The sequence below is a fragment of the Phasianus colchicus genome, chromosome 5, assembly GCF_987193195.1.
Source record: "Phasianus colchicus chromosome 5, bPhaCol1.hap1.1, whole genome shotgun sequence".
NCBI lineage: Eukaryota > Metazoa > Chordata > Aves > Galliformes > Phasianidae > Phasianus > Phasianus colchicus.
The window spans coordinates 57,135,944-57,161,656 of record NC_143440.1 but is presented as its reverse complement, the minus strand read 5'-3'; the positions used below and the strand labels follow the sequence as shown (position 1 = coordinate 57,161,656).

The following is a 25,713-nucleotide window of genomic DNA, read 5'->3' as shown; positions in this document are numbered from 1 at the left end:
AGTTGCACTCTTCGCTTTGCCTTCCAGTGAAATGTGCAAATAGAAATATTTCCATATAATTAGCTTCTGGCCCCATTTTGTTTCAATACTCACTGATGTTCTAAACAGGAGACATTTCCTAACTTGTTAATGTTTTAAAATTCAGCTGCCTGTGTTTGCAGGTGACTTTTAGCACCTTCCTCCAGTATCGTCCAGCATTCTGCTCCTGGTGGGACCCATACTTGGCAAACAAGCTGACAGCCACCTCTTTGCCTACGTTATGTGTAAAGAAGTTGCAGTAATGTCATCGTGTGAGTATTGCAGTTTGTTCCTTAATGACATGGCCACCTTCTGCCCTGTATGACAGCCTTGCAACTCACCTTGTCTCGTTGCCTTCACTGCTTCTCTTCTCTCTCTTACCATGGTAGGGACAGATGTGGATGACCTTCCCAATGGGAGGCTGGCTTGGAGGAGGGTTATTCTTCTTCCTCAGTGAGAAGGCAGGAGCTGTAGAAGGCCATGATTATAGGAGAGGGACCCGATGAGGACGCTCACATTGCATGTGACTCTACTCACAGGGCACTGGGTCACCTTGCCCTCAGCACACGGACCTTCCTCCATCCCTGCTGTGTACCCAGAGCAGAGCATTTTTTGGCCTTGTCAACTCATTCGTCTATGGTGACGGCTTCCATCAAGCCACTCCAATTGAACACTTTAGCCAAGTCTTTACAGGATTATACACACATATTGTGACAGCCAGGAAGCTGAACCGAACCAAAGGAAAGGCTAAGCAAAAGGCAAATGAGGAATTAAGAGCTGGTCCTCGAGTCTGAGGGTGATATTTCAATGCTCTTACCTACTTTGCAATGAAAATGTGTTTAAATTAGTTTGTCTCTATGGCCTGTAAATTAAAATGCATGGTAATTTAATTGCATGCTTTTTACTCATCATTACTGAACCACTTGCTTTCCTTTCAGATGGGCATCTTGGTTGCCTTGTGGCTTCTCACCACCAATCCCACTCTGCCTGCCTAGGGAGGGGACATTGCACTGAGATGGAGAAGTTGAAACTCCAACCTGCAGTTGCTTGCCATACAGGAAATACCACTAAAAAGACACTTAAATGTAAAGAAGAATTTTTCCAGCAGATGAGTGCAACCATGGGTTCAAAGGAGTAAAAACGAGCTTATGTCATGGAGGAGGTAAGAGCTGGGGAAAAGTCCTTGGAATGATACCAAATGGCACAGGTGGCTTAAAGGTGCTTTTAAATAATAAAATGCACACCTGCCAGACCTACATATGCACATAACAGAGAGCTACAACCTTCCCTAACGGTGTGATGAGGCATTAATTTACTCTGCAGAGAACCTGATGGAGGTGTGATTGGAAGCTGAGGCTGCCATCTGCAACTTCGTTCCCATTGATGGCTCCTGATGGACCTCTTAGAGGCAACGGTGGCAACAAGAGTGCTATTGCTTAAGTCACACAGAAATTCAAGAGGGTTTCATATAATTAACTGGAAATTGTGCTTATGAAGCTCTGAATTTAGTTTTGGCCAGATACAGTACCCTTCAAATATGGGAAAACTGCACACTGGAGTCAGGTCAAGAAGATTGGCCTGACCAGGATCAAGTGCTTGTCACCACTGAAAGACTTGGGAATTCACTGGCAAAAGCCTCTATTTAGCATTTTTTATTACTATTATTATATCGTTTTTACCTTTTATCTTTCTCCCTACTGCTTTTCTTCAAAGCTTTTGTGTTCTCTCCTATACAATAACAGTGCACTGCCCAGTTGGCCATGCCACGCTTGCTCTTGCTCCAATATTCCCCATCCCTTTGGGATCTTGGTGGCATTCCCAATATTCCCACCTCCCTGCTCAGCTGTGTGCCTTGGGGATGGGCACAGCTACCAGAGCTAATTCCCTGCTGAGTGATGTCTCCACTGATTGGAATTGCCATCGGCGGGACATGGTCTTTTGGAAAGGAGAAAAAGAACCTGACGAATTAGATATATTTCCCCATCCATTTGTAAGATTTTCATGGAGTTAATTCAAATTCATGGCTCCTGTGGCTGCCATGACAAAATCATAGCCGTTTAGATGGCCAAAGAATTCCCATTTGTAAGGATTTTTGGTCCCCTGAGGCATGATCAGTTTCTGCTAAGGACAAGAGCCACAGAAGGGATTTAGATAGCAGTATCCTCCTGCTCCCTACCACCACCAAACACACAAACCAATTTCCACTTTTTTGCAAAATCACGTCTTACTATTTCAAATAACGTGGCCACACAATGAGAGTTCACTGTCCAGCATCACAGCTCTTTTTATCTTACTGTTTTTTCTTCCTCTTTTAGTAATTTTGCTCATGAACTGTGGAGCCTCATTGGTGCATGACATCTGACAGGGATGAATATGTTGCAAAGCAGTTGCATCCAGAGGATATTTGAAGGTAAGAGGAACTATCTGGGTTCTGATGGGAATATTTTTTGCTTGTATTTGACTGGAAGGTGCTGCTGCTTCTTTTTGATGGCACTTTGGTCACCAAAGGATTTGTAGCAGCCTCGGGGTGCAAGCAGCACCAGGAACTTACTTCCATCTTGGCAGGTGTTGCTGGTTGGCTGGGAAATGCCAAATCGCTTTGTTCCCCATTTCCTCGGAGTTGGCTAAAACCCCAAATTCTGATTCTTATCTTCCTATCAGTATCTCCTGAGATGGAGGTTCCCTGTAAGGAATTGCACATGAATGGCTCTAATCCCATGCAGCCGCAGCGAGCTTTTCCTTCATTTGCTGAATGTATGAAATCCATATGTCATCAATCCCTTTCTGGTGGCTGTTGCTTGTTTCCAAAGCTTAAGTCCCTGGCATGAAGCAGGGAGCACAAGGGCCAAAGCCCCGGAGCTTGCCAGCACAGGCTTCCACCTCCTGCTTCTCCCACTGCAGCTGGGTCATTGCCTGGCCTCCAGCACCACTGAGGAGCTGAGGATGCTGAAAATTGGTGTTTTTGATTTATAGGTCCTGGGCAACACCACACCAGCTCTTTGTGGACATCATCTCTGTATCAGCACCTGCTTTGGGCTTTCTGAATCACTCTGCAGAGGCTGGGCAAAGGAAATGGGGAAGCAGGACTGTTTTGGGGAACAACTCAACCTGCTACAGTGGGAATGATTAAAAAAAAAAAAAAAAAAAAAAAGAGGCCAGAAAAGGGAATGAAATCCAGAAAGGTCTGGTGGTGTTCAGGGTGGGGGGAGAGCTCCCATGGGGTCAGAGCCCCTCTCCTGTTAGCTTTGGGAGATTTGGGTAGCTTACTTTATTTTAGTCCCTTACGACACATTTACATAAAGCTGCTTTGGGCTGAGTGCTTCTTAGTGCTGGTCTCTGCTCTATTTAAACATAAATGTTTTAAAGTGCACAGATAGGTCTTTAACAGGAAAAAAAAAAAATTCCATGTGAATTACATTTATTTCTTGTTTACCCACACAGCTCCAGCCAACACTTATCAACAGATTAACTTTCACTAAAGTTTCTGTGTAATATGTTTCAAAAAAACACTTGAAGTGCAGATTCTATTAGTTCCTGACCTTATGTTTTAAGAGGAAGAAAGTGGCTTTACGCTCCATGAAATGTGTTAATGCATGGATAGAAGCCCTCTTATCCTCCTGCTTACATTAGGTCCAATCAGGAGAATGGATTATGTTTTTAATAATCTGACATTAGTCTTAAAAGTAATATTTAAGGCATTAGTCTCCATAACTAGTGCAGCGTATTCAAAGCTTTCTCTTTGTGTGTATGCGCTCACGGGTGCGTTAAAACATATGTTTATGGAACAATGCATTAGCCCAAACTGCCCAACTATATGGGGATAAATTGGGGCAGCAGATTACTGCTGACATCACTTTTTCATTTAAAGGCAGAGGGAAGATTTGATGGCCATTTTAAAACTGCTTATGGAGGGCAGGGATTAGAGGCTGTTAGAAACTGGTTTCTCTCTCCTCCCAGCCTTGGTGTCCTGGAGCTCCATGGACTTGAGGAACAGATGCTGCTTTATAGGGTGGCAGAAGGCCAAAGCCAACAAGTGGTGGCACTGGATATTCGTCAGGGTCATCTGTTATGTATGGGGCTGGGCTGCTATCCCTGCTGTAGTCCTTTAGAAACTCTGCACAGGACATCAGCAGAAACGTGGGGTCTCCAACCCAATAACCAAATGCATTAAGAAAAAAAGCTAAGTGGTCCCTGCTGGGCTGGGAGCCGAGGTACCCTGGCACTGAACCTCACTGGATGGACACAGGTTGGATGGGACCTGAGCAATCTGATCCAGTGATTGGCAACTCTGCCTATAGCAGGGAGTTGGAACCAGATGATCCCTTCCAACCCAACCTTTCTGTGTTTCTATTATTCTATGATTCTATGAATCTATGACCTTCTGTTTGCCCACACATGGCTGTAGGAACATTTAAGTCATCTCAAGCCCAAGCATCCCCCGCATCTGCTAGAAAAGACAAAAAGGAGCTGGAAAAGAAACAGGGGATGTTAGGAGGAGAAAGTGCTGGAAGAGGCCATCAAAACTCAGCACAAGCTGCCAGCCCAGGGAAAATTTCTCCAGCATTTCATTGCCTTCCCTCAGGGCCTCACCTTACTGCTAGGTGTAGTTCATCTAATTGCAGCTTTTAGCACTTCAGGCTCACTTTGCCTTTCTCTGCTCAATTAATCAGCCTGCCACCATCAGAAATCTTCTCCTCATGTGGTACTTACAGTCTGCAGTCAACTTACCGCCTACCCTTCTCTCTGCTAAACTGCAGATTGCTAAATGTAACAGCGGATGGGTTTGTGGTTTGTTTTTTTTTTGCACCCCTACTGCTGCTTGCAGCAATTTTCTGACCTCCCCTGTGCTGTAACAAGTCTCCTCGGGAAGCCTGCCTCAAACCCAGCTCTCCAGCACTGCTGAAAAGGGACACTGCTCCACACCTGCTATCTCTTGGGGCAAATGTACTCACCTTGCGTGGAGCTGATGCCAAAATGTTTTATTCTTCATTCTCAGAGCATCCTCTGTTTTCACACCTCCTGCTCTGAACCCCTATGAGAACAAGCCTCCAAATTGCAGTGAGCCCCCAGCTTTTGCTTGACAATGCTATCTCTGCAGCATATGTGCAGTAATGTTGTTTTGAGGCAGAAGGGCAACCCACAAGCTCTCCAGCCACTGCACCTGCCTACTTGGAATTAATTCCCAAGCTGGCGTTTGCTTGCAGCTGCTCTTGGGATGGAAGAGCAGCTCCAAAACCCACTCACTGCATGCATGGGAGTGGAGATGGGCAGCTGCTGCTTTTGACTGCAACCAAGGGAATTTGGCTCTTCAGTTTAATTCGATGATGGGAGAAACTCAAGCGAGCCAAAGGAGGTGGGAGGTGGAAGATCAGAGAATCAAAACATCCTGAGTTGGAAGGGACCCATAAGAATTGAGTCCAACTCATAGGATCGTAGAATAGATGTGAGCCTGAGGAGTTCTTCATCCTGCCTATGATGTCTTCCAGAGAATAACAGGAGTTCTTCCCTTGAAGTGAAAATTATAGACAGGGCTTTATGTATGTGTACAAAACTTAAATGATTTTTTGAGGTTTTTCTTGCAGTTCTCCTGGTGGTCTTTCTAATCAGTCAGCTGCAACTAGACCCAAACCAGCCTAGATAAGCTAATAGATATCTTCATGAAAGACAATGCATGTAATATTGCTTGCTAGCTATTTTCATGAACAGTCAGTAGAGATTATACTGCTTTCTGCAAAAAGGTTTTTTTGGGAAGGTCAAATTGTATGCCATTATTTCTTACTTAAAAATGAAAAAATCCACAGGGTTCCTTAAAATTAGGGGAAAACAAGTGTAATTATCTCATAGATTGCAGAAGAACTGCTTATGTTGTTTGAGCTGTTGCTTGTTAGCTCATAAAACTTATCAAGTCACCAAGCAGCAATGCCTTTGACCCCAGCAGTAATGACAGAACAGGCTGGTCAGCCCACCTTGGGTCATGGTGCACCAGTTCTGCCCTTTGTCCTGCTAATATCATGGACCAATATCCACACAGCAGACCCTGATGTTGTCCCCATCCCTGCAAGAGGTTTCCACTCCTTTCATAGCCTTTCACAGGTTCAGGCAGATCTGTGGACGGCAAGAGATTTTGTTTGTGGTTAAATCTTTTGCAGGATTTTCTTTAAAGGCCTTAATGTCAACAACAACAACAACAAAAAACCAGCAAGAGCCAAATTCTGCTTTTGGTGACAGGGAATCTGGAGTAAATCAGCTGAAGGCAGTGAGGGATGCTGGATTTCTCTCAGTGTAAGCAGCAGCATAGTTCAGTCCCAGCACTTAGCTATTTTCTGCACCAGCAATTCCGGCCTTAGAAAAATGGGATGCATTTTTCTCATTTTGGCTTGCGAAGAGCCTGAAAATCCTGGGCCATAGAAAGCAGAGAAGTCTGAGGCTTGTAAATTGTAAGCAGTGGCAACAACTGCAGATGTCGCAGTGGCTGCTGACCACCTCACACTGCAATCACCTTTCCCTGGGCTCTGAGATGCAAGAGAGGAGGAGGAGGCTATAGAATAGGTTGCCTCTCAGTTAACAGAAGGTTTTGAAGGTCTCAAGGATTGCCCTGCCTAGATATTTTTTCTTTTCATTCATCCTTGAAATAATATCTCTAGGAAGCGTCACTATGTCTGCCTTGGCCTTGTGATTTAAGTTATGTGTTGTTCGGATGTGATTGTCAACACACAGTTGTTGTCAGAAAGGTGTTCAGGGTAAGATCACTCTACCTCAAATCTAGGAGCAGGCAATGCCAAACTGGAAGTTTTTGTTCTCAGAGGGACCAGACCAAATTTCCCAGTTCCCTTCCTAGAAAGCCATATCCACATGACAAATTACTAGGGCTATGCCTTTGGTTTCCCTTTCATTTGCAGCCCCTTGAGAGTCTCCAGCATGTTCATCAATGAATATGTTCCTTGATTTATTGCCAAGCCACCATCCATCCTCAGCATCACAAGGCATAACCCTCTGGGAAAAACCTTACAAGGTTATAAGCTGATACTCAGATGTGAGCTTGAAGCAATCTTTGGAGCATGACAGAGAGGAGACTTGGGTTCAGTTTGTGTTTTAATGTGTGCTTAGGGTGGTCTTCATTCTGATGCATTGGGATGATTGCTCCTCACCAGTCTTCTGTCTTGTGGGCTATATAGATCCTTGTGGTGACATCTCATAGCAGCAGTCCAGCAGATAAACTGAATTTGGGATCCATTGTGCAATGTCAATGCCACATGGCCATTGAGTAACTGGGAACGTGAATGGGCAAATCGGGTCTGGGTACACGCCAGGATTTAGTCTGGATTTAATGTAATCCATTTAATCTGCTTCCTAGCCTGGCCTTCTGGAGGAAATATAAATGGAGCCAAAATATCCTGATTCTGTTTTTGTGCTTCCTGACCTCTAAGGAAAGCAACTGCAGGGCCTGTACAGACCAGGCAGCAAGAGGTTGGAGCATGCTCAAGAGTTTTGCAGGAGGTATGTGCACATCTGAGCTGTGGGGATGCTGCTGTCACCCAGCAAGTCTCAGTTCTTTTTAAGTATGGAGTGTCACAGTTCTGAGTGTTTGGGCTGAAATTTCCTGGGCCAAATGTTTCCTGTCCCTTGGTGAATTTTGTGGGAGAATTTTGGAGATAGCTCAGACATTTCTGAATAGAAGGGGAGAGAAAATGATGGTGTTTTGCTCCTCTACTGTACAAACATCTCCAGGATTGCTACCCTTTGAAGCAGGGATTAAGAGGGCTGAGTCAGATCTGCCCTTAGCTGGCCAAGGAAAAGCAAACCGATGCCTTCAGACTAACAAACTCAACATTCTGTCCATGTGCTAAGCTTCCAACCCTCTCCCCTCAAAACATCTTCCGTGTTCGGCATCATCGAATCACAGAATCATTAAGGTTGGAAAAGAACTCTAAGATCCTCAAGCCCAGCCCCAACCCACCCCACCATGTCCAGTGCCCACGTCCCTCAGTGCCACATCTCCATAGTTCTGGTACACCTCCAGGGATGGTGACCCCACCACCTCCCTGGGCAGCTGTGCCAATGAACATCTTGCATGACAGACAAGTTAATTTTGACCATGACACATCACAGTCCTGGCCAGGAACCTTAACTTAGTGGAATGAGAAGAGAAACGGTTTGTGCTATCACCTTACCATAATGAGACTAAGACAAAAGGGGAGAATACAGATTTTTTAAGTGACTGGAGCCAATTTCCAACTAGATTAAAAGACAGAACTTGAACTACCAGTAGCAGCCCTGGAGATTTGTTAAATGCAAGAGTGTAATGAAGACATGACAGGTCCAAGTAGAAGACACTGGTAAACCAAGAAAGGAGAGCGATTTTGGAGGATGCAATTCTTGTTTTGCTTGATACTCTTCCTTTGTGTGAATACCTTGAGCTGATACATTCTTATCACAGTTCAATAAATAGGTATAAAACAGAAAGCAGTATTTTATTCGCTTCACCTAAGTGAGTTCTGATGAGTTTTACTGGCAGTGAGAACATGGATGACAAACTGAACCATGGAGATCCCTGGAACATCATCTGCTACTGCAGGACTTCAGATAGATGTTGTGTTTGGGTGCTTCTCAGGCCAGGCTGATGAGTTTGGCAGCCAAGATACAAGGCGGCAGTTGATATCTGGCACATATACTTAATACTTAAAAAGAAGGGGAAAAAAAAACAACCATATTTGAATGTGTTCTGTGGTGGTAAAAGATGTTTCCAGCATACCATACTTGCAAATACTCATCATAGAGTAGTTGAGGGGTCTGGGGATGAAGGGAATGGGGCCCTCATGTGGTGCATCAGTCACACTCACGAGAAGGTGCTCTCTGGAAAACTTCTGTGCCAACACAGTGTGCAGATCAGGCACCAGACCTGAGTCTATCAGTAAAGCATTGGGAGAAATAAATAAGTTTAAGGAAATCAGGTGTGAAAACATAGAGCTGATTGTCAGAGTTCTGGGAAAACCAGCCGAGACAAATGGGATCTGTGACTGCTCAGTGTGTCAGAAAATCAGCTGAAAGGCTGAAAAGAATGGTGGCAAGCAGGAACTGGAGGTCTTTTGCAAGACAATAAAGCTTGTTTCATAAAGTTGCGAAATCATGGAAAACAAAAACTGCAGGGGGAAATCTCTTTAGTCTTTTTTTTTTTTTTTTTTAATTTTGGGAAGAGAAGAAAGTTGATTTGTGTAATAGGGAGCAAGCTATCTTATAAGTGATGGAGCAGGCTCATTTCTCCCTTGGGTCCTAATCCCCAACTCCCCAGTCCCCCAAACCCAGCACAGCCTGGCTGTGCTGGTAGCCTAACCAGGGGAGATTTTTGTGTTTTTTCTTTTACAGGTTTTATTTAAATTGGACACAGATTCAGAAGGCACTGAGAAGTGCCACAGTGGCTGCACATACATGCTGTACTTACATAAAGCTCATTTTGTCAGATGTCCAAGGTGACTGCTACAAGCCACTTGCACGATGCATCTGGGCACACAGGTCCTGAGGTGCACTGTGTGACCAGAGATGTCCCAGCTCACCTCAATAATTCCAAACACATGCATTCATGGGATGAGCATGGTGACAGCCCCGTGAATGGGACCAGAGGGATGCTTGCTTAGTTAGCATGCTGCTTCTTTCCACTGGATGTACTCCTCACCACACCCAACAATTTCAGCTGTCCGGACTTCCCATCCTCCACAGAGCAAGAAGTCATAAAATGCAGCTTATTCAAGCCACTTAAGAACAAATAAAAGTATCATAATCTTCCTCTTCATGCTTTGCAGGCAAGCATATATTGTTGGTAGAAATACTGCCAAACTTCTTGTTTAAATATAGAAGCAGTGCTTATTTGCACTGTTAATGCTCCCCATGAGGACAAGCTTTTCTTCCATAAGGACACTGTTTACGATTAAGACAAGGGCTGGCTACTTTGCCATTAAAATTCTGTGCCAGTCCAGTGCTGACAATATTGAAGCTTTGCTAAATGTGTATACATGCAAGTTCATTAAATGGATGCTGACTGTTGTTACACAAGTACAGCAGTTGAGTGCTTTCTGTATTAACCTTATCACCTGATGGGCAAAAGAAAAGGTTTAACTAAAGCTTAGGACTAATTGAACAGTATTCCAGTATTTTCTTATGTAAAACTGGTTCTGGTCTATTGTTTTTATTTATTTGCAATAACTGTGCTCATTCAAGTTTGTAATGACACTGCCATGGGTGAAGAGAATTTGCTTTAAGTATTATTCTCCCTTTCCTATCTCCTGCCTCCTCTAAACTGTGTCTCTCAGGAGTAAATTTGCAACAGAGCCCGGTACAAAGGCAGCTCTCTAAGTACACAGCCATTTTTTGGAGATATGTTCTCAAGCTGTGTTTTTAAATTACTTCAGAAGTTCCTGTTTATTTTCTCAGCCTGCCTTGGGTATTTCCTGTCAGGCTGAGTGGAGCACGAAGCAGGAGATAGGAGCACTAAGCCTCCCATGGAAAGGCAGCAGGCGTCTTACAGCAGCACCCAGCACACAAACTGTGCAAACCAACCAGCACTTTCTGTGCTTGCTTACCACTAGAGTATGCTCTCGTGCTACAAGTTTCAGTTATTTTTTTTTTTTTTCAATAAATCGATGTGTGTAGCACAAGCCGTCTTTCCAAAGCTTTTCACTTCCCCTGGTGCTTTTTTTTTTTTTTTTTCCCTAAGGAATATATATATATTTATATTTTGTTATTGCTGCTGAGCCCATTCTCACGGCTTTGAGAAAAGGCAGTGTTGTCTGGGGTGAGGTGACTCTGATATGGGTTTGGTCGACTCTCTCAACTATCAGAGCACACATGAAAATAGTAGAAAACATCTTCCTGGCTCACACTATGTAGAAGGAAGAAAAAAAAAGAGGGTATGCAATCCCTCTTCGTCTTGGTCACCCCTCTGGGTTATGGCTGGTGAAGAAATGGAAGTCAAACCTCATGAATTAATAGAGTTCTGCTTACAGAAGAAAAATGTAAATGCGCTCTCCAAAGCGTTTGTGCCAACATAAAGTGGGTTTGTAATCCTGGCCTTTGAAATGGTGGTAGTTATTCAATAAGAGAAAAGCTGTTGTGAGCCTGCCCTACCATATTAGAGCAAAGTACTTTGTCACTGGCCCCCTAAAAGTTCCAGTTTCTGCATGACAAAGATATAAAACAACTTGCAGGACAATTAAAGAATAGTTTGTCCTTACCATATTATTACCAGCCATTCTTCCACATTTCGATATTCGCGTTCAAATTGCTACCACCCCCATCAATATAATTGTAATCAGTCACAGTTCGCATTGTCTCTGGGTGCCTTTTCCAAGTTAAATACAGAGAAAGAAAAATAGGGCAAAGAAAAACGCCACGCTTTGGATAAAGAGCCTCGCCACCAGCCTGCTTTCACACACAGACTGCACACTTTGCTGCTAACATTACATTTTAGCAGTCCCAACGGGTGCAGGAACAATGACCCCTCTCATTACCATAGTGACAATGGCTGGTGGAAGATTGCAACATATCTTTTTCTTCTCCCCAATGAACCTCAGCCAATAACGCTAAGAACCTGCCAGCAGGTGGAGTGCATTGGAGCTTGCTTGGTCACCACAGAGCCCAGCAGTTGTGTTCTGATGGAAAGCAGCCACGCGGGCCGGCCTCACTCTGCCGGCAGCAGTATCCTGAGCTACCAGATTAACTTCTGAGCGGGTCAAGCTGCTGTTTTTTAAGCAATCTCATAGCATCGTAGAATCATTCAGGTTGGAAAAGACCTCCAAGATTCCCAAGTCCAACTCCAACCCATCCGCCCGAGCTTCGTCCCTCAGTGCCACATCTCCACGGTTCTTGAACAGGGACAGTGACCCCATCACACCCTGGGCAGCTGTGCCACTGCATCACTGCTCTTCTTGAGAAGGAATGCTTCCTAATATCCAACCTGAACCTCCCCCGGCACAACGTGAGGCCATCACCTTTTGTCCTAACACTGTCATCCAGGAGAAAAGACCAAGTCATCGCAATCTCCTGTCAGGGAGCTGTGGAGAGCATTGAGGGCTCCCCTGAGCCTCCTGTTCTCCACACTGACCCACCCCAGCTCCCTCAGCCGCTGCCATCAGATGTGTGCTCCAAAGCCCTCCCTGAACACATTCCAGGGCCTCAGTGTCCATCTGGCAGCGGAGGGCCCCAGCACCTGATGTGTGGCTTCACAGTGCTGAGTACAGAGGATGCCATCAACCTCCTGTGCCACCTGGGCACACTGCTGGCTCACATTCAGCCAGCTTTTGGCCAACATCCCCAGCTCCATTCCCTCCTCACAGCCTTCCAGCCACTCTGCCCCGAGCCTGTAGCACTGCCTGGGGTTGCTGTGGCCACAGTGCAGAATCCTGCAGTTGGTCCTGTTAACTTCATCCCATTGCTCTGAGCCCATCAGTGTAGCCTGACAAGGTCTTTCTGGGCCACCTATCAAACCCGCCTCCCACTAGAGAATTGCCCGATTCTACTCAAGGCAACCTCTCAGGCTGGAAGAAACCTTTATTATTTTTGTCTATAGCCTCTTCACACAGAGCCAAGCTGGCTTCTCACTCTGGTTTTACACCAGTTTGAAGAGGAAGTGCTCACTGAACTTGTATTTAAAACGTGGAGGCCGGTGTTGGCGCAGTGGCAGCAGACGGGCTCTGCCCCTGCACGGCCCCGCGCTCAGGTCCGGCTCTGTGACCCGGAGGCAGCAGCCCCGATCGCACCGCTTTCGCTGCGCCCACCCCCCCCACTTCCCGCGCTGTGGTCCCGCCCTGCAGCGCGCCTTGCCCGGCTCCTCCGCCCCGCCCTCCCGGCTGTATCAAGTCCTTTGGGGGGGGTGGTGATGCAGAACGAGTTCTCGAGGCCTTGCTGCGTCGCTTTACCATTACGACGGCAGCCTTTCGTCCTCTATCCCTATATAATTAACGACGGCTCCCAGGAGGCTGTCTGGAGGGAGAAGAGGGGAAGGAAAACATGACGAATCGCTTCCCACTCCCCCCCCTAGTTGGCGCTGCAGTGGTGCGTTCCACCCGAAACCGGAAGCGGCCGCACATGGGCGCGGGGAGCGGGAGCGATGCGGCCGCTGCGGCCGCTGCCGGGGCTGTGGGTGCTGCTGTTGCGGCCGTGTATGCGGGCACGCTGCCGCCCAGCCTGCCCGGCGGGGACGCGGGTAATGTAGCCAGCACCCACCGCGGGGCACGGACCGGGGCCGGGGGATTGCGCTTGGGTCGGATGGGGGTTGGCTTTGGGGTGGTGGCACCGGGGGAGATCCGAGCTGTGCGGTTGCTGTCACTCCCGTAGGGATGTTTGTCCTGTAAGGGCTGGTGCATCGCAGGCATCCTATAGGATGCTCCGTAGGGACTGTTGTTGCATTACTGCCCCACAGTAGTGCCTCTTGCCTTATAGAGGCCATGCGTCGCAGTTATCCTATAAGGGTCATTGATCTCAGGCTGGAAGAAATCTTAAAGATCATTTAGTTCATGCTGTATAGGGGCTGATCATCCTATAGGAGTGCTGTAGTGAACTGCAGTTATCTAGAGGGATTGCTAACCCTATAGGGGCTGGTGTGTTACTGCCGTCCCATAGGGATGCTCATCCTATAGAGGCAGTTGCACTGCTGTCACTCCATAGGCATGCTCATCCAATAGAGGCAGTTGCAGTGTCACCCCATAGGCATGCTCATCCTAAAGAGGCTGTTGCACTGCTGTCACCCGTAGGCATGCTTATCCTAAAAAGGAAGTTCCACTGCTGTCACCCCATAGGGATGCTTATCCTAAAGAGGAAGTTCCACTGCTGTCACCCCATAGGGATGCTTATCTTAGAGAGGCTGTTGCACTGCTGTCACCCCATAAAGATGCTCATCCCATAGGGGCTGTTGCTTACAGTCTCCTGTTATAGTATAGTGCCTGCTAACCCATAGGGCTCGGAGCCTTGCAGCCACCCTACAGGGGTTCATCTCTGGGGCTCAGCAGATCATAGCCACCTCTTGGCCTTCATCAGCTCCATGGGATCCAGTTGTCCTGCAGTGCTCAGAAATCTCTGCCTTTGCCCTTCTGGGAATGCAGCTGCCTGACAGTTTGTGTCTTGCTTTACTGACTTGAGCAGAGGGAAGAAAGTTCCTCTGTTGTGTGAATTCAGTGTCATTTTGTGTAAAAAGCAAACAAAAACTACTCAGTTTCTGTATGTGTTTGTGGTTGTGATTGGGATGTTTTAGGTACTCCGATGTTTTGGTCACAGAACAAGAACATTGATGTGCTTTCCTTCTGTTATGTGGCAAAGAAGAGTTGAATGAGTGTTAAACTCCAGCCTAACTCTAGTTTCAGATCCATACACCATGCATTAAAGAAAAAATGGGGTATTCAAGTGAGGGCTTTTGGGTTTGCAGACTGTGGGGTCGTATGTTTTCACAGCTCGTACATTCAGATGGGTGTGATTACACTTTGGTGTTATTCATCTCCCTGCACTCCTGTGTGAGATCGGAGGGACTCTGTTGTGCTGTGAGCTGCCAAGTGTTAAAAGAATTTATTTCTAAATATTTTCTTGCATCCTACAATCCATAGGTGAGGTGTGTGAGGCTAGCTCTGTTTCTGCTCCAAAGCTTTTAGAAGGGTTTAGCTCCACTTCGTATACATTGATCAATAGGTATGCAGCTACTGTTGTTTTTCCAGGGAAGCACTCCCTCATGGGAAATGAACACGTGTTGAAACCTGCAGTGCCTTCACGTGGAGCTGTTAGCTCTGATCTAAACCCCTCCAGCATGGGTTTTAGTTGTGCCTGGTTTAGTTGAGCTTGTGTTTTGCCTTGGGATGTGGGCAACCAGTGCAGACCCACAGAGCAGTGCAGGCATGACCCACCCTTCCCTGCCCCATCACCTTCCTCCCCTTCTTCCCCTATTTTTTTCTGTTTCCTTCCAAACCTGCTGCGTGGATTGAATGCATTCACCAGAGCTGAACACCAAATCACTAAGATTGGGAAAGACCACTAAGATCATCTAGTCCAACCATCAGTGATGGCCTCATCCCAGTTGCCTTTTTGGGCTTTTCCCTGCCAGCAGCCACACCACCATATGGTAATAGGGCTTTTTGGGGTTGTTCCCTTCATTTCTCATGGAGAACAGCCTGCTGCAGACCTGACTGTGGTCTCTAGGAGCTCTTTGTGGTGTTACTGAACTCGATGGGCTCTCGCCTGTACCATCGAAATTACTGAAGCTACTTGTGTGAGTAAAGAGGTGCCTAAGGATTTGCTGTATCTGCTTTCAGGCAGGGAGCCTATTCTTATTCTTTTTAAGTGATCCATATATTTTTAATTGTTCCTGAAGCTTGCAGTAATCCTGGAGTGTAAAAGGCAATAGATATTTCCATTGGCAGCTTTCTTGTGTTACTTAGCGTTACAATAAAGAAACAAGAGAATGAGTTTTAGAGCTCATTGGGATACATCCACAGATGTTAAAACTACTTAAAAAGGGGTCGAATAAACTCAAGTACAAAAAAAAAAAAAAAAAAAAAAGTTTCATTCTGATGTTTCAGACACTGGTTCCAATCCTTGCTGGAGATAAGTCAGTTTTCAGGTGTGTTTAGGCCCCATTGCCTGACCACCTTTACTGGGATTGGGTCCCAATGTGGCTGGGTCCCAATGTGGCTGTGCTGCTTTGGAGTTGCTTCTATGTATGGTGCAAACTGACATCACCACAACGCATGGGAGGTCAGTGAGTGCAGTTTTGGGTTGGATATGAGGAAATACTACTTCTCAAAAAGAGTAGTCCAACTATCAACCTATCCGTACCCACTGCCCATGTCCCTCAGTGCCACATCTCTACAGTTCTTAACACCTCCAGGGATGGTGATCCCACTGTTCCCTGGGCAGCTGTGCCACTGCATCACTTCTCTTTTGGAGAAATTTATCCTACTCTTCGTTTTGCATTTCTGCCATCCAACGATGGGATGAAGCTGCCTCAAACTTGGCACTTCCAAGACAGCAGTAAGATGAGGTTCTGTTTCCAGAAACAGCAATTTGAGGAGGGGGAGAGGAAAATTTCTCTTTGACATAGCTGGGATGGCAGATGTTGCATGATGATTCAACGAAATAGCATAGAATTGGTATAAAATCACATGGAAATGATATAGGGAGAGCCCTGCGCATGGCAGGGGGTTGGAATGGATGATATCTACAGCCTCTTCCAACCCAAGCCTATGCTATTTCATAGAATCATGTAGAAATAATATCTTATAGAAACATCACATAGAAATATCATAGAATTGCATGAAATTATCATAGAATCACATCGAAAACCACAGAATCAATGCCTCCAGTGCCGTAATATTTAATTTTGTTGCCTCGTTGGTGAGCCCGCCAAGCTTGACTGTGCTCATGTGCACAGGCTGGATTTAATGCATGCAATTCAACAGCACTGCAGCTCCAAGTGCTCTAAAAATGCCAAGGATTCCCTGGTGCTGTGCTAACGCGGATGGTTCTGCGACAGTCATTCATCCCAGCATCGAGTACAAATGTAATGCAAAATCTTGGTGCTGCTGTGTAACAGGAGCAGCTGCTGAGCGCATAACCCTGACAGGTAAAGGGGTTGCTTTAGCACCGAGGTTGCAGATTTGCAAGCAGAGTGATTGCATTTAACCCCCTTTAAAACACGAGCTATGCGTTCTGCTGTTTGTTTGCTTATTGCTGTGGTGTTTTTTTTTTAATGAGAAACACCCAATTTGTTAAAAGGCAGCACAACGTGAGCGCTGGGAGTCGTCGAATCAATGGGTTTTAAATGAAAAATACACTGATGCATGCAGATGTCTGCAACTGGGATGTCTGAGGCCGTGCTGTAACCGAGCACACCTATGCTTTCCCTTATCTGTTCATAAAAGTCGTGCGGAAACATACAAAAGATATTTTGTGCCATGACATCAGAGGGAGAAAATATTCTTAGAAAATTTCATGCTGTTAAATCTCTACAGATTTACAGTTTTATCCAGTCAAATTAATGCAAAACCCCAATGCAAGCATTTGGATTTTGAAAACTTTGGAGGAGTGTCATTTCCTAATAGTAATTATTGGTTTTACATTATTTTTTCACAGGGGAGCTGATCACAGCCGCATATGAGCTTGGAGTAAGTATTAGTTTTATTGTTTAATCAATGCTCTCATTAACAGTTTTAGGAATTAAGGAAGTTTAATTAAGCATGGAGTAAAGTAGATTAATTTATTTTCAAACCACAGTTTTTACTAACTTATAAGTACAGCACGCGACAATTTACTTCAAGTTTTAAATCCAATTAAACTAAATTATAAAGCAAAGGCTTTACTGTATATACAGTAGCTGGCTTATTATCAACCCAAATTTTGTATAAGCTGGGGAGAATAAAATAAATCGGGTTAACAATTTTAATAAGTTTTATTATTTAATAAACTTTATTATGGTGCATGATCCCTTTAGGCAAGACCTTAGGACTGTCAGCGCGGTGGTAATCCGATAGCAGTGTGGTCTTTCAACTTGCTACCCAATAAAATAGTTGAGAATCTGCTTTAAAAAAAAAAAAACAAAAAAACCAAAAAAAAAAACCAGCCTTTTGAATGACCCTAATATACTGTGAACCCAAACAACAAGCAGTTTAAGGCGCGATAATGCGACGTGTCACCTCTTTTCTCCGCCGCTCATTAACGCGGGTGACGCCTGCCGCCAAATCCACTAAGGGGGAAAATATTTGCGGAGTGAAAAATTGGCACCAAACCTAAAAGCATTCAGCAGGGGGGGGAAAAAAAAAAAAACAAAAAACAAAAAACAGCCGGGATGCCAGGGTACCGGGATGCTGTGCTACTGGGATACCTGGGTACCGGGATGCTGGGATGCGCTGCTTGGATCGGGATGCCGCAGTCCTCTTGCTGAGCCCATCCCTCTCTCTGCAGGTCGCCCACCCGCCCGGCTACCCGCTGTTCACGCTGCTGGCTGGGCTGGCCATGAGGCTCCTGCCCAGTGGGGCCGCTGCGGGCCGTGTCAACCTGCTGTGTGCTGTGCTGGGAGCTGTGGCAGCCGTGCTGCTCTTCTACACCGTGCTCAGGTATGGGGCTGAGCCCCCCCCGACTGGCAGCTCCTGGCTGGGATTAGTTCCTCGGGTGAAAGGAGCAGTGGTTTAATCTGAATTTGACCTTCTTTCTTGCACAAAAGCTTGCTCTCTCTGTATTTTTTTTTTTTTTTTAATAGTAATAGTAATGATAAGAAAAAGTATGCCCCTTCTCTTGACAAAGAGGTGACAGGCTGTTGGGGCTCATTATCGCAAATCAGCAAGCGCTCTAACTAAGCAGAACTAATGAAGTTTGTCGTTCTTGGAAGACGCAGATGGTCCGTTTGAATTAACAAGATGAGCTTCACCTGTGGCTAAAGCAAGAGCTGGGTTTAATCACAGCTCCCAGCAGAGGCAGGTACCCTTGTCCCTTACCCACGGCATCGTCCCTGCATCCCACACCCTGCCCATGGGAGGTGTGCGGTCCTGGGATGCGCTCACCCCTACCGCCTTTGATGTGCGAGTTCTCCCTGCACTTAACCTCTGCCTGACCCAGATTGGAGAGGATTACCTCAACCCCGACAAACAATTTCTAATGTTCTTTGACGGGGAAAATAGGGCACGTTTCTAGGCTGCGGATGGCAGTGAAATCTGAAATGGTATCAGGGCTGGGGATGCAGTCCTCAAGCACCCTGTTTTGTCCTTTGATTTTTTTTTTTTTTTTTTTTTTTTTTTTTTTTGAGAAAAGCTGTTTTCTAACCCAGCTCACAGCACCCTGCCACCCCCGGGAAGCCTCAGAATAAAAGCAGGAATAAATGGGACTGGATCCTATGCAGCTCTAAAACATGGGTGGGAGCAAGAACTGTCCGTGGTTCTGTCCGGGTGCTGTGCTGTGTCTTATGGAGTAGGATTGATTTTAGTGTTGGGTCAGATGTGTGATTGAGTCAGTGCCTTTTTTATGGAGCATCCTGCATCGTAATGTGTGTTTGGTGGGGGGTTGCCCTCCCGTGTGAGCCCATTTTCCAATTACATTAAGAAGTCTTGCGTGGAACTGCTCAATATTTTAGACTATAGAATCATAGAATATCCTAAGTTAGAAGGGAACCGTAAGGATCACCAAGTCTGAATTCTTTAAGCATTGAATTCTACTTTTTATATTTTTAATTACAGCTGTTGCAGTTATTGTAGAGATCTGCCCTGCTTTACAGTTCTAACTCAAATATGACTGTTCCCCCACATGCCCCTTTTGTGTGTATGAAGGGATGTTGTCATCGCTTCAGAGAAGCTGGAATGCAAAGGGGGAACGATGAGTGAAGTTTAGGAATTTTCTTTCTGCTTCTAGAGGTTTTAATTTTGTTGTTATTGTTTAATTGGGTTTGGAAGGGGTTGCATCTGAAAAACGTGAAACTCGCATCGAGGAACGGAAAACCTGGAAGTGGGAGATGGTGGAAACTATCAGAGCTTGCTGAAAATTATTTCATAGATGTAAGGCAGTGAGTGACAGAATCAATTATTCAGCCTTGCGGTGATTGATTTTTGTAAGGTGCTGTGGGTCACTTTTATTTACAAATTACAATGTCGTGGTTTTCCCTGTAAGCACCTTAAAATCGATTATTATTTTTTTAAGGTAAAAAAAAAAAAGTTCTTTCTCTCTTGCCACCTGCTTAAACCAAACCGAAGTCTTTCCGAAAGCGTTTGCTTGGCACTGTCTGCTCCAAAGCCTCCGATATCTGCGTGTTTTGTTTTGAACTGGGATTGTGTGTCTTCACAAAAGCTTTAAACCAGGCTATCAAATCCTGCTGCATTTTTGTGTTTTAATTAAAATTGAGCTGACGGGGTGACCCCTGAAAGCCCTTCGGTACCAGAGGAAAAGCGAGCGGCCGCTCCTTCTGCCGTGCGAACGCTGGGGACGTTAATATGAAAATATGTAGATGTTAGGAATACAAATAATTGATGAAGTACACATCCTTTGGGAGCAGCACGGTTCAAGTGGCAAATCTCTCTCGTCAAACAATAGACACCCTTCAGAAAGGAGGAAGCCATCTCTATGGTAATGGGGCTCACAGTGCCCTATTGATTGAGTGGAAGAAGACATTATACAATGTCACTTGGGCTGTTACAATTTCATTTGTCGTCTGACCTGAACTTAACCTCTAAAACCTTTCTTTTCTCCCCGCGAACCCACCAGCCCGGCGTGGTGCAGTTTGCCATCGCGCGGGGCGGGGAGGGGATCACTCTGCATTTCACTCTGCCTACAGTACATCTATTCCTTTTACATCACCCTCTCCTTTTTGTTAGAGAGGCATTTCCCGACTTTATCCACCGCCGGGTCGGGGTAATTTCTTTTCCTGCTTAACACAAGGGTTACGATGTGGCATTATTTAGGGCACCGCGGTGCACGTGGGATTAGGACCAAACCGTGCTCGGTCCGTTCATCATTTAACCAGATTTCTCCTCTCCCAGGTGCTCGCTGGCAGGATGCTCTGCAGGGCGATGGGAAGCAGCTCAGCCTTCTGATTGATTCATTGCTAAACACAGAACTATGCTTCTCCCAGCAAAGTTGCGTCGGACCGCGCGGATGCAAAAAACCCTTTTGTCAGTAATCCAGACTATCGCTGAATGAGCGTTTTGCTCCTTTGAATTACTTATCAAATATGTTTTTCCCCTCCGCGCAGTCTTAAGGAATCGCTTGTAATTATCGTAAAATGGCATTTACAAAGAGTTTTCTCCGACTGCTTGTAACTGATGCAAATAATTCATCTTTGCTTTGAAAGACGGGGGAGCAGCATTATGTTTTTAGGACGCGGCGAGCGCGCCTCTACGATTGTTTCCTTAAACAAATATTTATTTGTTTTACTGTGGGAGGCAAAGCATAGCAAGTTGACAAAGTAAACCAATTATGTTCTTATAATATGATTGCCAAAGTGTAATTTTCTGCACAGATGATGCGTTCTTTGCATTCTCTGTTATGAATAGAAATAGTGCGCTTTTCGTTGCTCTAGCTGCATTTTTCCTACCTTCCATAGCGTGGGTGTTCTGCTCTGTGCAGACATACAAAGCTGAATTATTGCAGGTGCAGTCGCAGAGTAGAAGGTGTCCTTTCCACAGGACTTCTTGCAATCACGTTGCACGTGAGCATTTGAAAAGGAGAAAAATGTTGCATTGAGCTGAGCAGCTTGCTTCTCTTCGGCTGCTGTTCTGCGTGTTGCATTAAATTTGGGATTTTTATTTATACATATCAGGAGAATATTTTATTTATATATATATATATATATATATACATGGACTTTTATACACATAAGAAAAAAGTCTATATGGACTTCTATTTATACATCTAGAAATATATATATATATGCACATGTATATGTATATAAATAGACATATGTATCCCCCACCACTCTGCCAAGCAACAAGCGGTGGCTGTACATGAAAGCTGGAGCCTGTTGTTTTCCCCATGCTAACAGTGAGGGCTGGTGGTGATGTGCACGGGTTATGGTAGAGGTGTTCTAGACTTGTTGTTCAGGCCCTTTTGAGATTCCTTGCTCTGGTGATGCTCCTGTGGGAAGGACATATTGATGGACAAGGTGTGTGGGAGGATGTGGCCCTTTCCAGCGGATGCTCATGGCTAAAGGGAGTGTGGAAGCCCCCCAGAGTTGTCATGTGCTCAAAAAATATGCTTACTGCATGTATTGAGATGCATCCTCTGGGTGTGCAATGTGATGGGGCTCCCAGCAGCCTGACCCTTATTTTGGGCAGGGTATAAGAGCATCCTCATGCTTCAGCTTCAAATGCTTCAGGAAGGGGATTCTGGAGGGGGATTTGGATGCAGAGTGAGGGAGAAGAGCATGCTCTGGCAGCTATCGCTGCCCCATTGACTGTAGGTATGAGAAAAAGAAAATACTGAGCTTCACAGAGCGACAAATCATCTATTAGGGCACATTTAGATATTCCAGATTACAGATTATTTTAGATTATTGCCATTGTAGCCAAATACGGGTTCAAAAGCACACGTAACAAGTAGTTAGTAAGTTTTAGGGCAAAGAGAAGAATGGAAAATACTTCAGTGTTGATTTGCTTTTAGGAGACTACCTACTGTGACCTCTGACTAATTGATCATATATATTTTCTTTCCCCTCTGTAGCCATAATAAAGCGGCATTGAGTTTGCTGTGAAGACATGAAGAAATCTGTTCATTTGCATTCGGCTCTAAAGTACGCACATTAGGCTGAAATAACTGCTTCATTTGGAAGGGGGGGAAGAGAAAGCAGGGCAAAAAAACTCTTTTTTTTTTTTCTTTTTTTTTTTTTTTAAAGACTGAAGAGTCTTTTCTGACAGCTAGTCAGAGTTAGAATTAGTTCAAGGAAATGTTAATAATGCACTGCCTGGCTTAATCCCTTTGATATCACCAGGTATCCTCCTGTTCATGGGTTAATTGCTTTAAAAGCGGAGGCAATATTCTGAGCGGTGGGCCGCTTCACCTTTTCACAGCTGTTACCATTGAGTGACAACTAAATCCCATGTGTAAGATGAGGAAGAGCTCAATCTCCAATTGGGAGAAAATTTATGTAAACCGCAATCCCTTCAGAATGTGCGGAAGTCACAGACTTTCTTGATTTACTCTGCTTTTCCCAGAAAGCTCTATTGTTCACTTCCCTAAGTCCCATCAACCCTTTGTAGCAGAATATCACAGCGGCAGCAGATAGCTTGAAATATATAAATGCTATCATAGCTCTGATTAATAGCGGCGCTTATGAGTCAAGTCTGATAACAGAGCAGCTCTCCACTCAATTTCAGATACCGCTAATGGAATCTGTCTCCTGCAATTGTAATGTGAGAAGGCCTAATTTGCCATGGAGCTTGGAGCTGTCACCAGCCGGGGATTGCGGGGTCAGATGGGAGCTGCCAGGTTTGTGCCCCGCAGCTTGTATCTCGCGCTTTGAATAGCACAGCCCCCTGCCTGCCAGGGAGCTGATAGCCCGCCGGGGGGTTTATGCCACCCCGCACAATAGCGGAGGGCTGCATGGGCTGACTTGGTAATTGTGAAGCCAGCTCCAGTATTTTATTTTTTTAATTTTTTTTTTTTTTATTGCTTCTTCTTGCCGCAGCTACCGCGGCTGCATAATTTCTAATAAGGGGTTTTAACAAATGTCAGATTAGGAAAAGTTTCTGCAATTACAAAAAAAAAAAAAAAAAAAAAAAAAAACTTATAAAACATTCAAATTGCTAAAGCCGGTTCCTACCGAGAGTTTTTTCTTTTTCTCTTTTTTTTTTGGCTGCTGGAAGCAGACACCATTTATTATGAGCGCCCGGGATCAAGCGTACCTATTTTCTAAGGATTTTTGAGTTTGTGAATCAAGCCTAACTAATGCTCCCTTTCTGCTTACAAAGACACAGAGAGAGAAGTTCCCTCCTGGCTTGGGTGGCTGGAAGTGCAGTTTTTACTCAACTTATTAGAAAGTTGCAAGCACAGCAGGGCATTTCCTAGAGCAGCACAGCTCTAATGGGTTTTATTGGCCTGTCGGGAGCTGCTCAGCCCCATGAGCTGCCCTGGGATGGCTTGGTGTGGTAGCCTTCAGTTGCCAAAGTCCTTGAGAAGAGGCTGCTGCTCCCCTGCCCAGCCTTTGGTTGGGTACCTCTTACATGTGCTGGTAGTGCTCAAGGCTGCATGTTGATCCTGGGGACTTGGGGTCATCCTACAGGAGCTCAGTGTGACCCTACAGAGCTGCAGTGGTGGTGGCCTCATTGCAAGCCTCCCATCCAATAGGGCCTGTGTAAAAGGATGCGGGCAGGACCATCTCCCTTAGCCAAAATTCTTCCTGCATCAGTACTTCCCAGCCAGTCCTGACAGTCCCTTCTTTTCACTTGTGATGTTCCTGCCTTTTTGCATGCTTTTTGTTATTATCATCTCTTCATGGCTGTGAAGACTCCATCAGGATGGGCGAACCGAGCTGGGTTCCGTGCTGCCTCCTCCTCCAGTGCTGGGATTGGAGGCTGCAGGCACAGCTCAAGTGGCTCTTGAGGATGAGGTCCTTAAGGAAGAATAAAATCTGGGTTGCTATTCCCTGTAGTACCTGCGCTGGCTCTTCAGGGCTGAGAGCAGGAGAAACTGGCTTTTGTCTGCTGAGTGTTGTGACAGGCAGATCCAGAGGGACTGGCGTTTGGGGGGTGATTATCAACACTTCGGTCCTAAATTCATGTTTGATTTTTATTTGTTTTCTCCTTAAAAAGTAGTTCTTTTGATTAGAATGGACATTTAGAATAAGACTGGTGGAAACTTGGCTTCCCTTTCTTCTTTAGCTTCCCTTTAGCAGGGAGAAAAGAAAATGGAAAAAAATCCATTCAGTGATGGAGATGGTTAAAAGCAAGAGAGTTGTTCCTTATACCGAGAGTGCTGGAAAAGAAAAATTGAAACAGATCTGCTACCCTCTAAAGTTTTGGAGGAAACAGAAGGCAGAAATAATCAGCTTATTTTAGTAGATAGGTGTTTCCAGTGTTTAATACATTAGCTTCAAATATAAAGTGTGGTTTGATTAGCTGACTTTTCTTAAGAAGCCACTGCTCTGAAGATTGTATTTAACTAAAACATTCCAGTTAAGTTTCAATTCCCATACCCATATAGCTTTACCCAAATCGTTTAATAACTTCTTGCAAATGACTAAATACAAAGTTTCAGGCATTAATTTTTAAATAAACAGCAGCTAAGTAGTTTGCTAACTCAGTATAGGTAGAACCTATACTCTTAGCTTAGGGAAAGTTCTACCAAACTTAGGACAGAGGCTGAATGTTGAATTGCACGTTGACACATCATAGAGATTACCCGCAGATGAAAAGCTAAAACCTTGCAAAGACACATTAAAACATCTAATCTGAGTTCTCCTTGCTGTTTTAACTCCTAATAAAAACCTGCAGCCCCCATACTCCTGGCTAAAAGTAGTCTGTATTGCCCATGTCGTTGGATTTAAAGCCCAGGCACACATTCTAATGTTCTTGTTTCTGAAAACTAAATATTTTTTTTATTCTTTTATGTTTAGGGCTGCCATGGGAAAATACTTCTCACAAAGGACTGTGTGAATTCTTCTTTGCTGACTGTTCCTGTCCCTCATAGCATGTTATCAGGTGATGGGAGTTTCTGCCCATGTTTGTAAGGTTCCAGTTAGTAGGCTGGTTGTTTCTGAGGTTTTGCTGCAGTTATAGGATATCTCCTTCATCTCTTATATTCACCTTGTTCCACACCATACTCTGGCTTAGTCATTAAAATACCATCTGTTCCTGCCTTTAAAGGAGTTGTTGCCTGCAACATGTTGTCACCAACAGCATCTTCACTTGTAGATTGCAGTCCTGCTTTGCAAATCCTTTCATCCTCTTAGTTTCATGCTTCGTGAAACTTAGTTTCATGCTTTCATGCTTCTTAGTTTCATGACCTCCAGTCCAGTCCCCGTCCTTTTGCTCTTCCAGTTCTTCCTTTCTCTATTTTATTCTTATCTTCATGCCTCTCCCACTACCAGGTATGTAGGAATCCTCATGTGGGTCACGTTAGCTCAGCCACAAGGCAGGTTTCATTGCATTTGGGGCCAGCCTTGTGTGGCATAGCTGTGTGGGATTCATTTCTGCTGCTGCTGCTTTGCTCTGTCACCTGTTGTGCTGAGCAGAGCTGCTTGGTGTGTTATTT

At 45.0% G+C, this 25,713-nt stretch overlaps 1 protein-coding gene across 3 annotated transcripts in view; it reads left to right on the top strand.

The window, feature by feature from the left end:
- Positions 1-13,056: 13,056 nt before the first annotated feature.
- The window catches only part of TMEM260 (transmembrane protein 260), a 33,081-nt gene continuing 20,424 nt past the window's right edge, over positions 13,057-25,713 (top strand). The window contains exons 1-3 of one of the 3 annotated variants that reach the window (XM_031605393.2): positions 13,057-13,213; positions 17,122-17,153; positions 17,950-18,101. In XM_031605393.2, coding sequence (XP_031461253.2) covers positions 13,096-13,213; positions 17,122-17,153; positions 17,950-18,101 — 302 coding nt within the window. In that variant the 5' untranslated portion in view covers positions 13,057-13,095. Of the gene's footprint in view, positions 13,214-17,121; positions 17,154-17,949; positions 18,102-22,185; positions 22,256-25,713 lie in introns of those variants that run through there. The other 2 variants (XM_031605392.2, XM_090141880.1) reach the window with 2 other exon arrangements.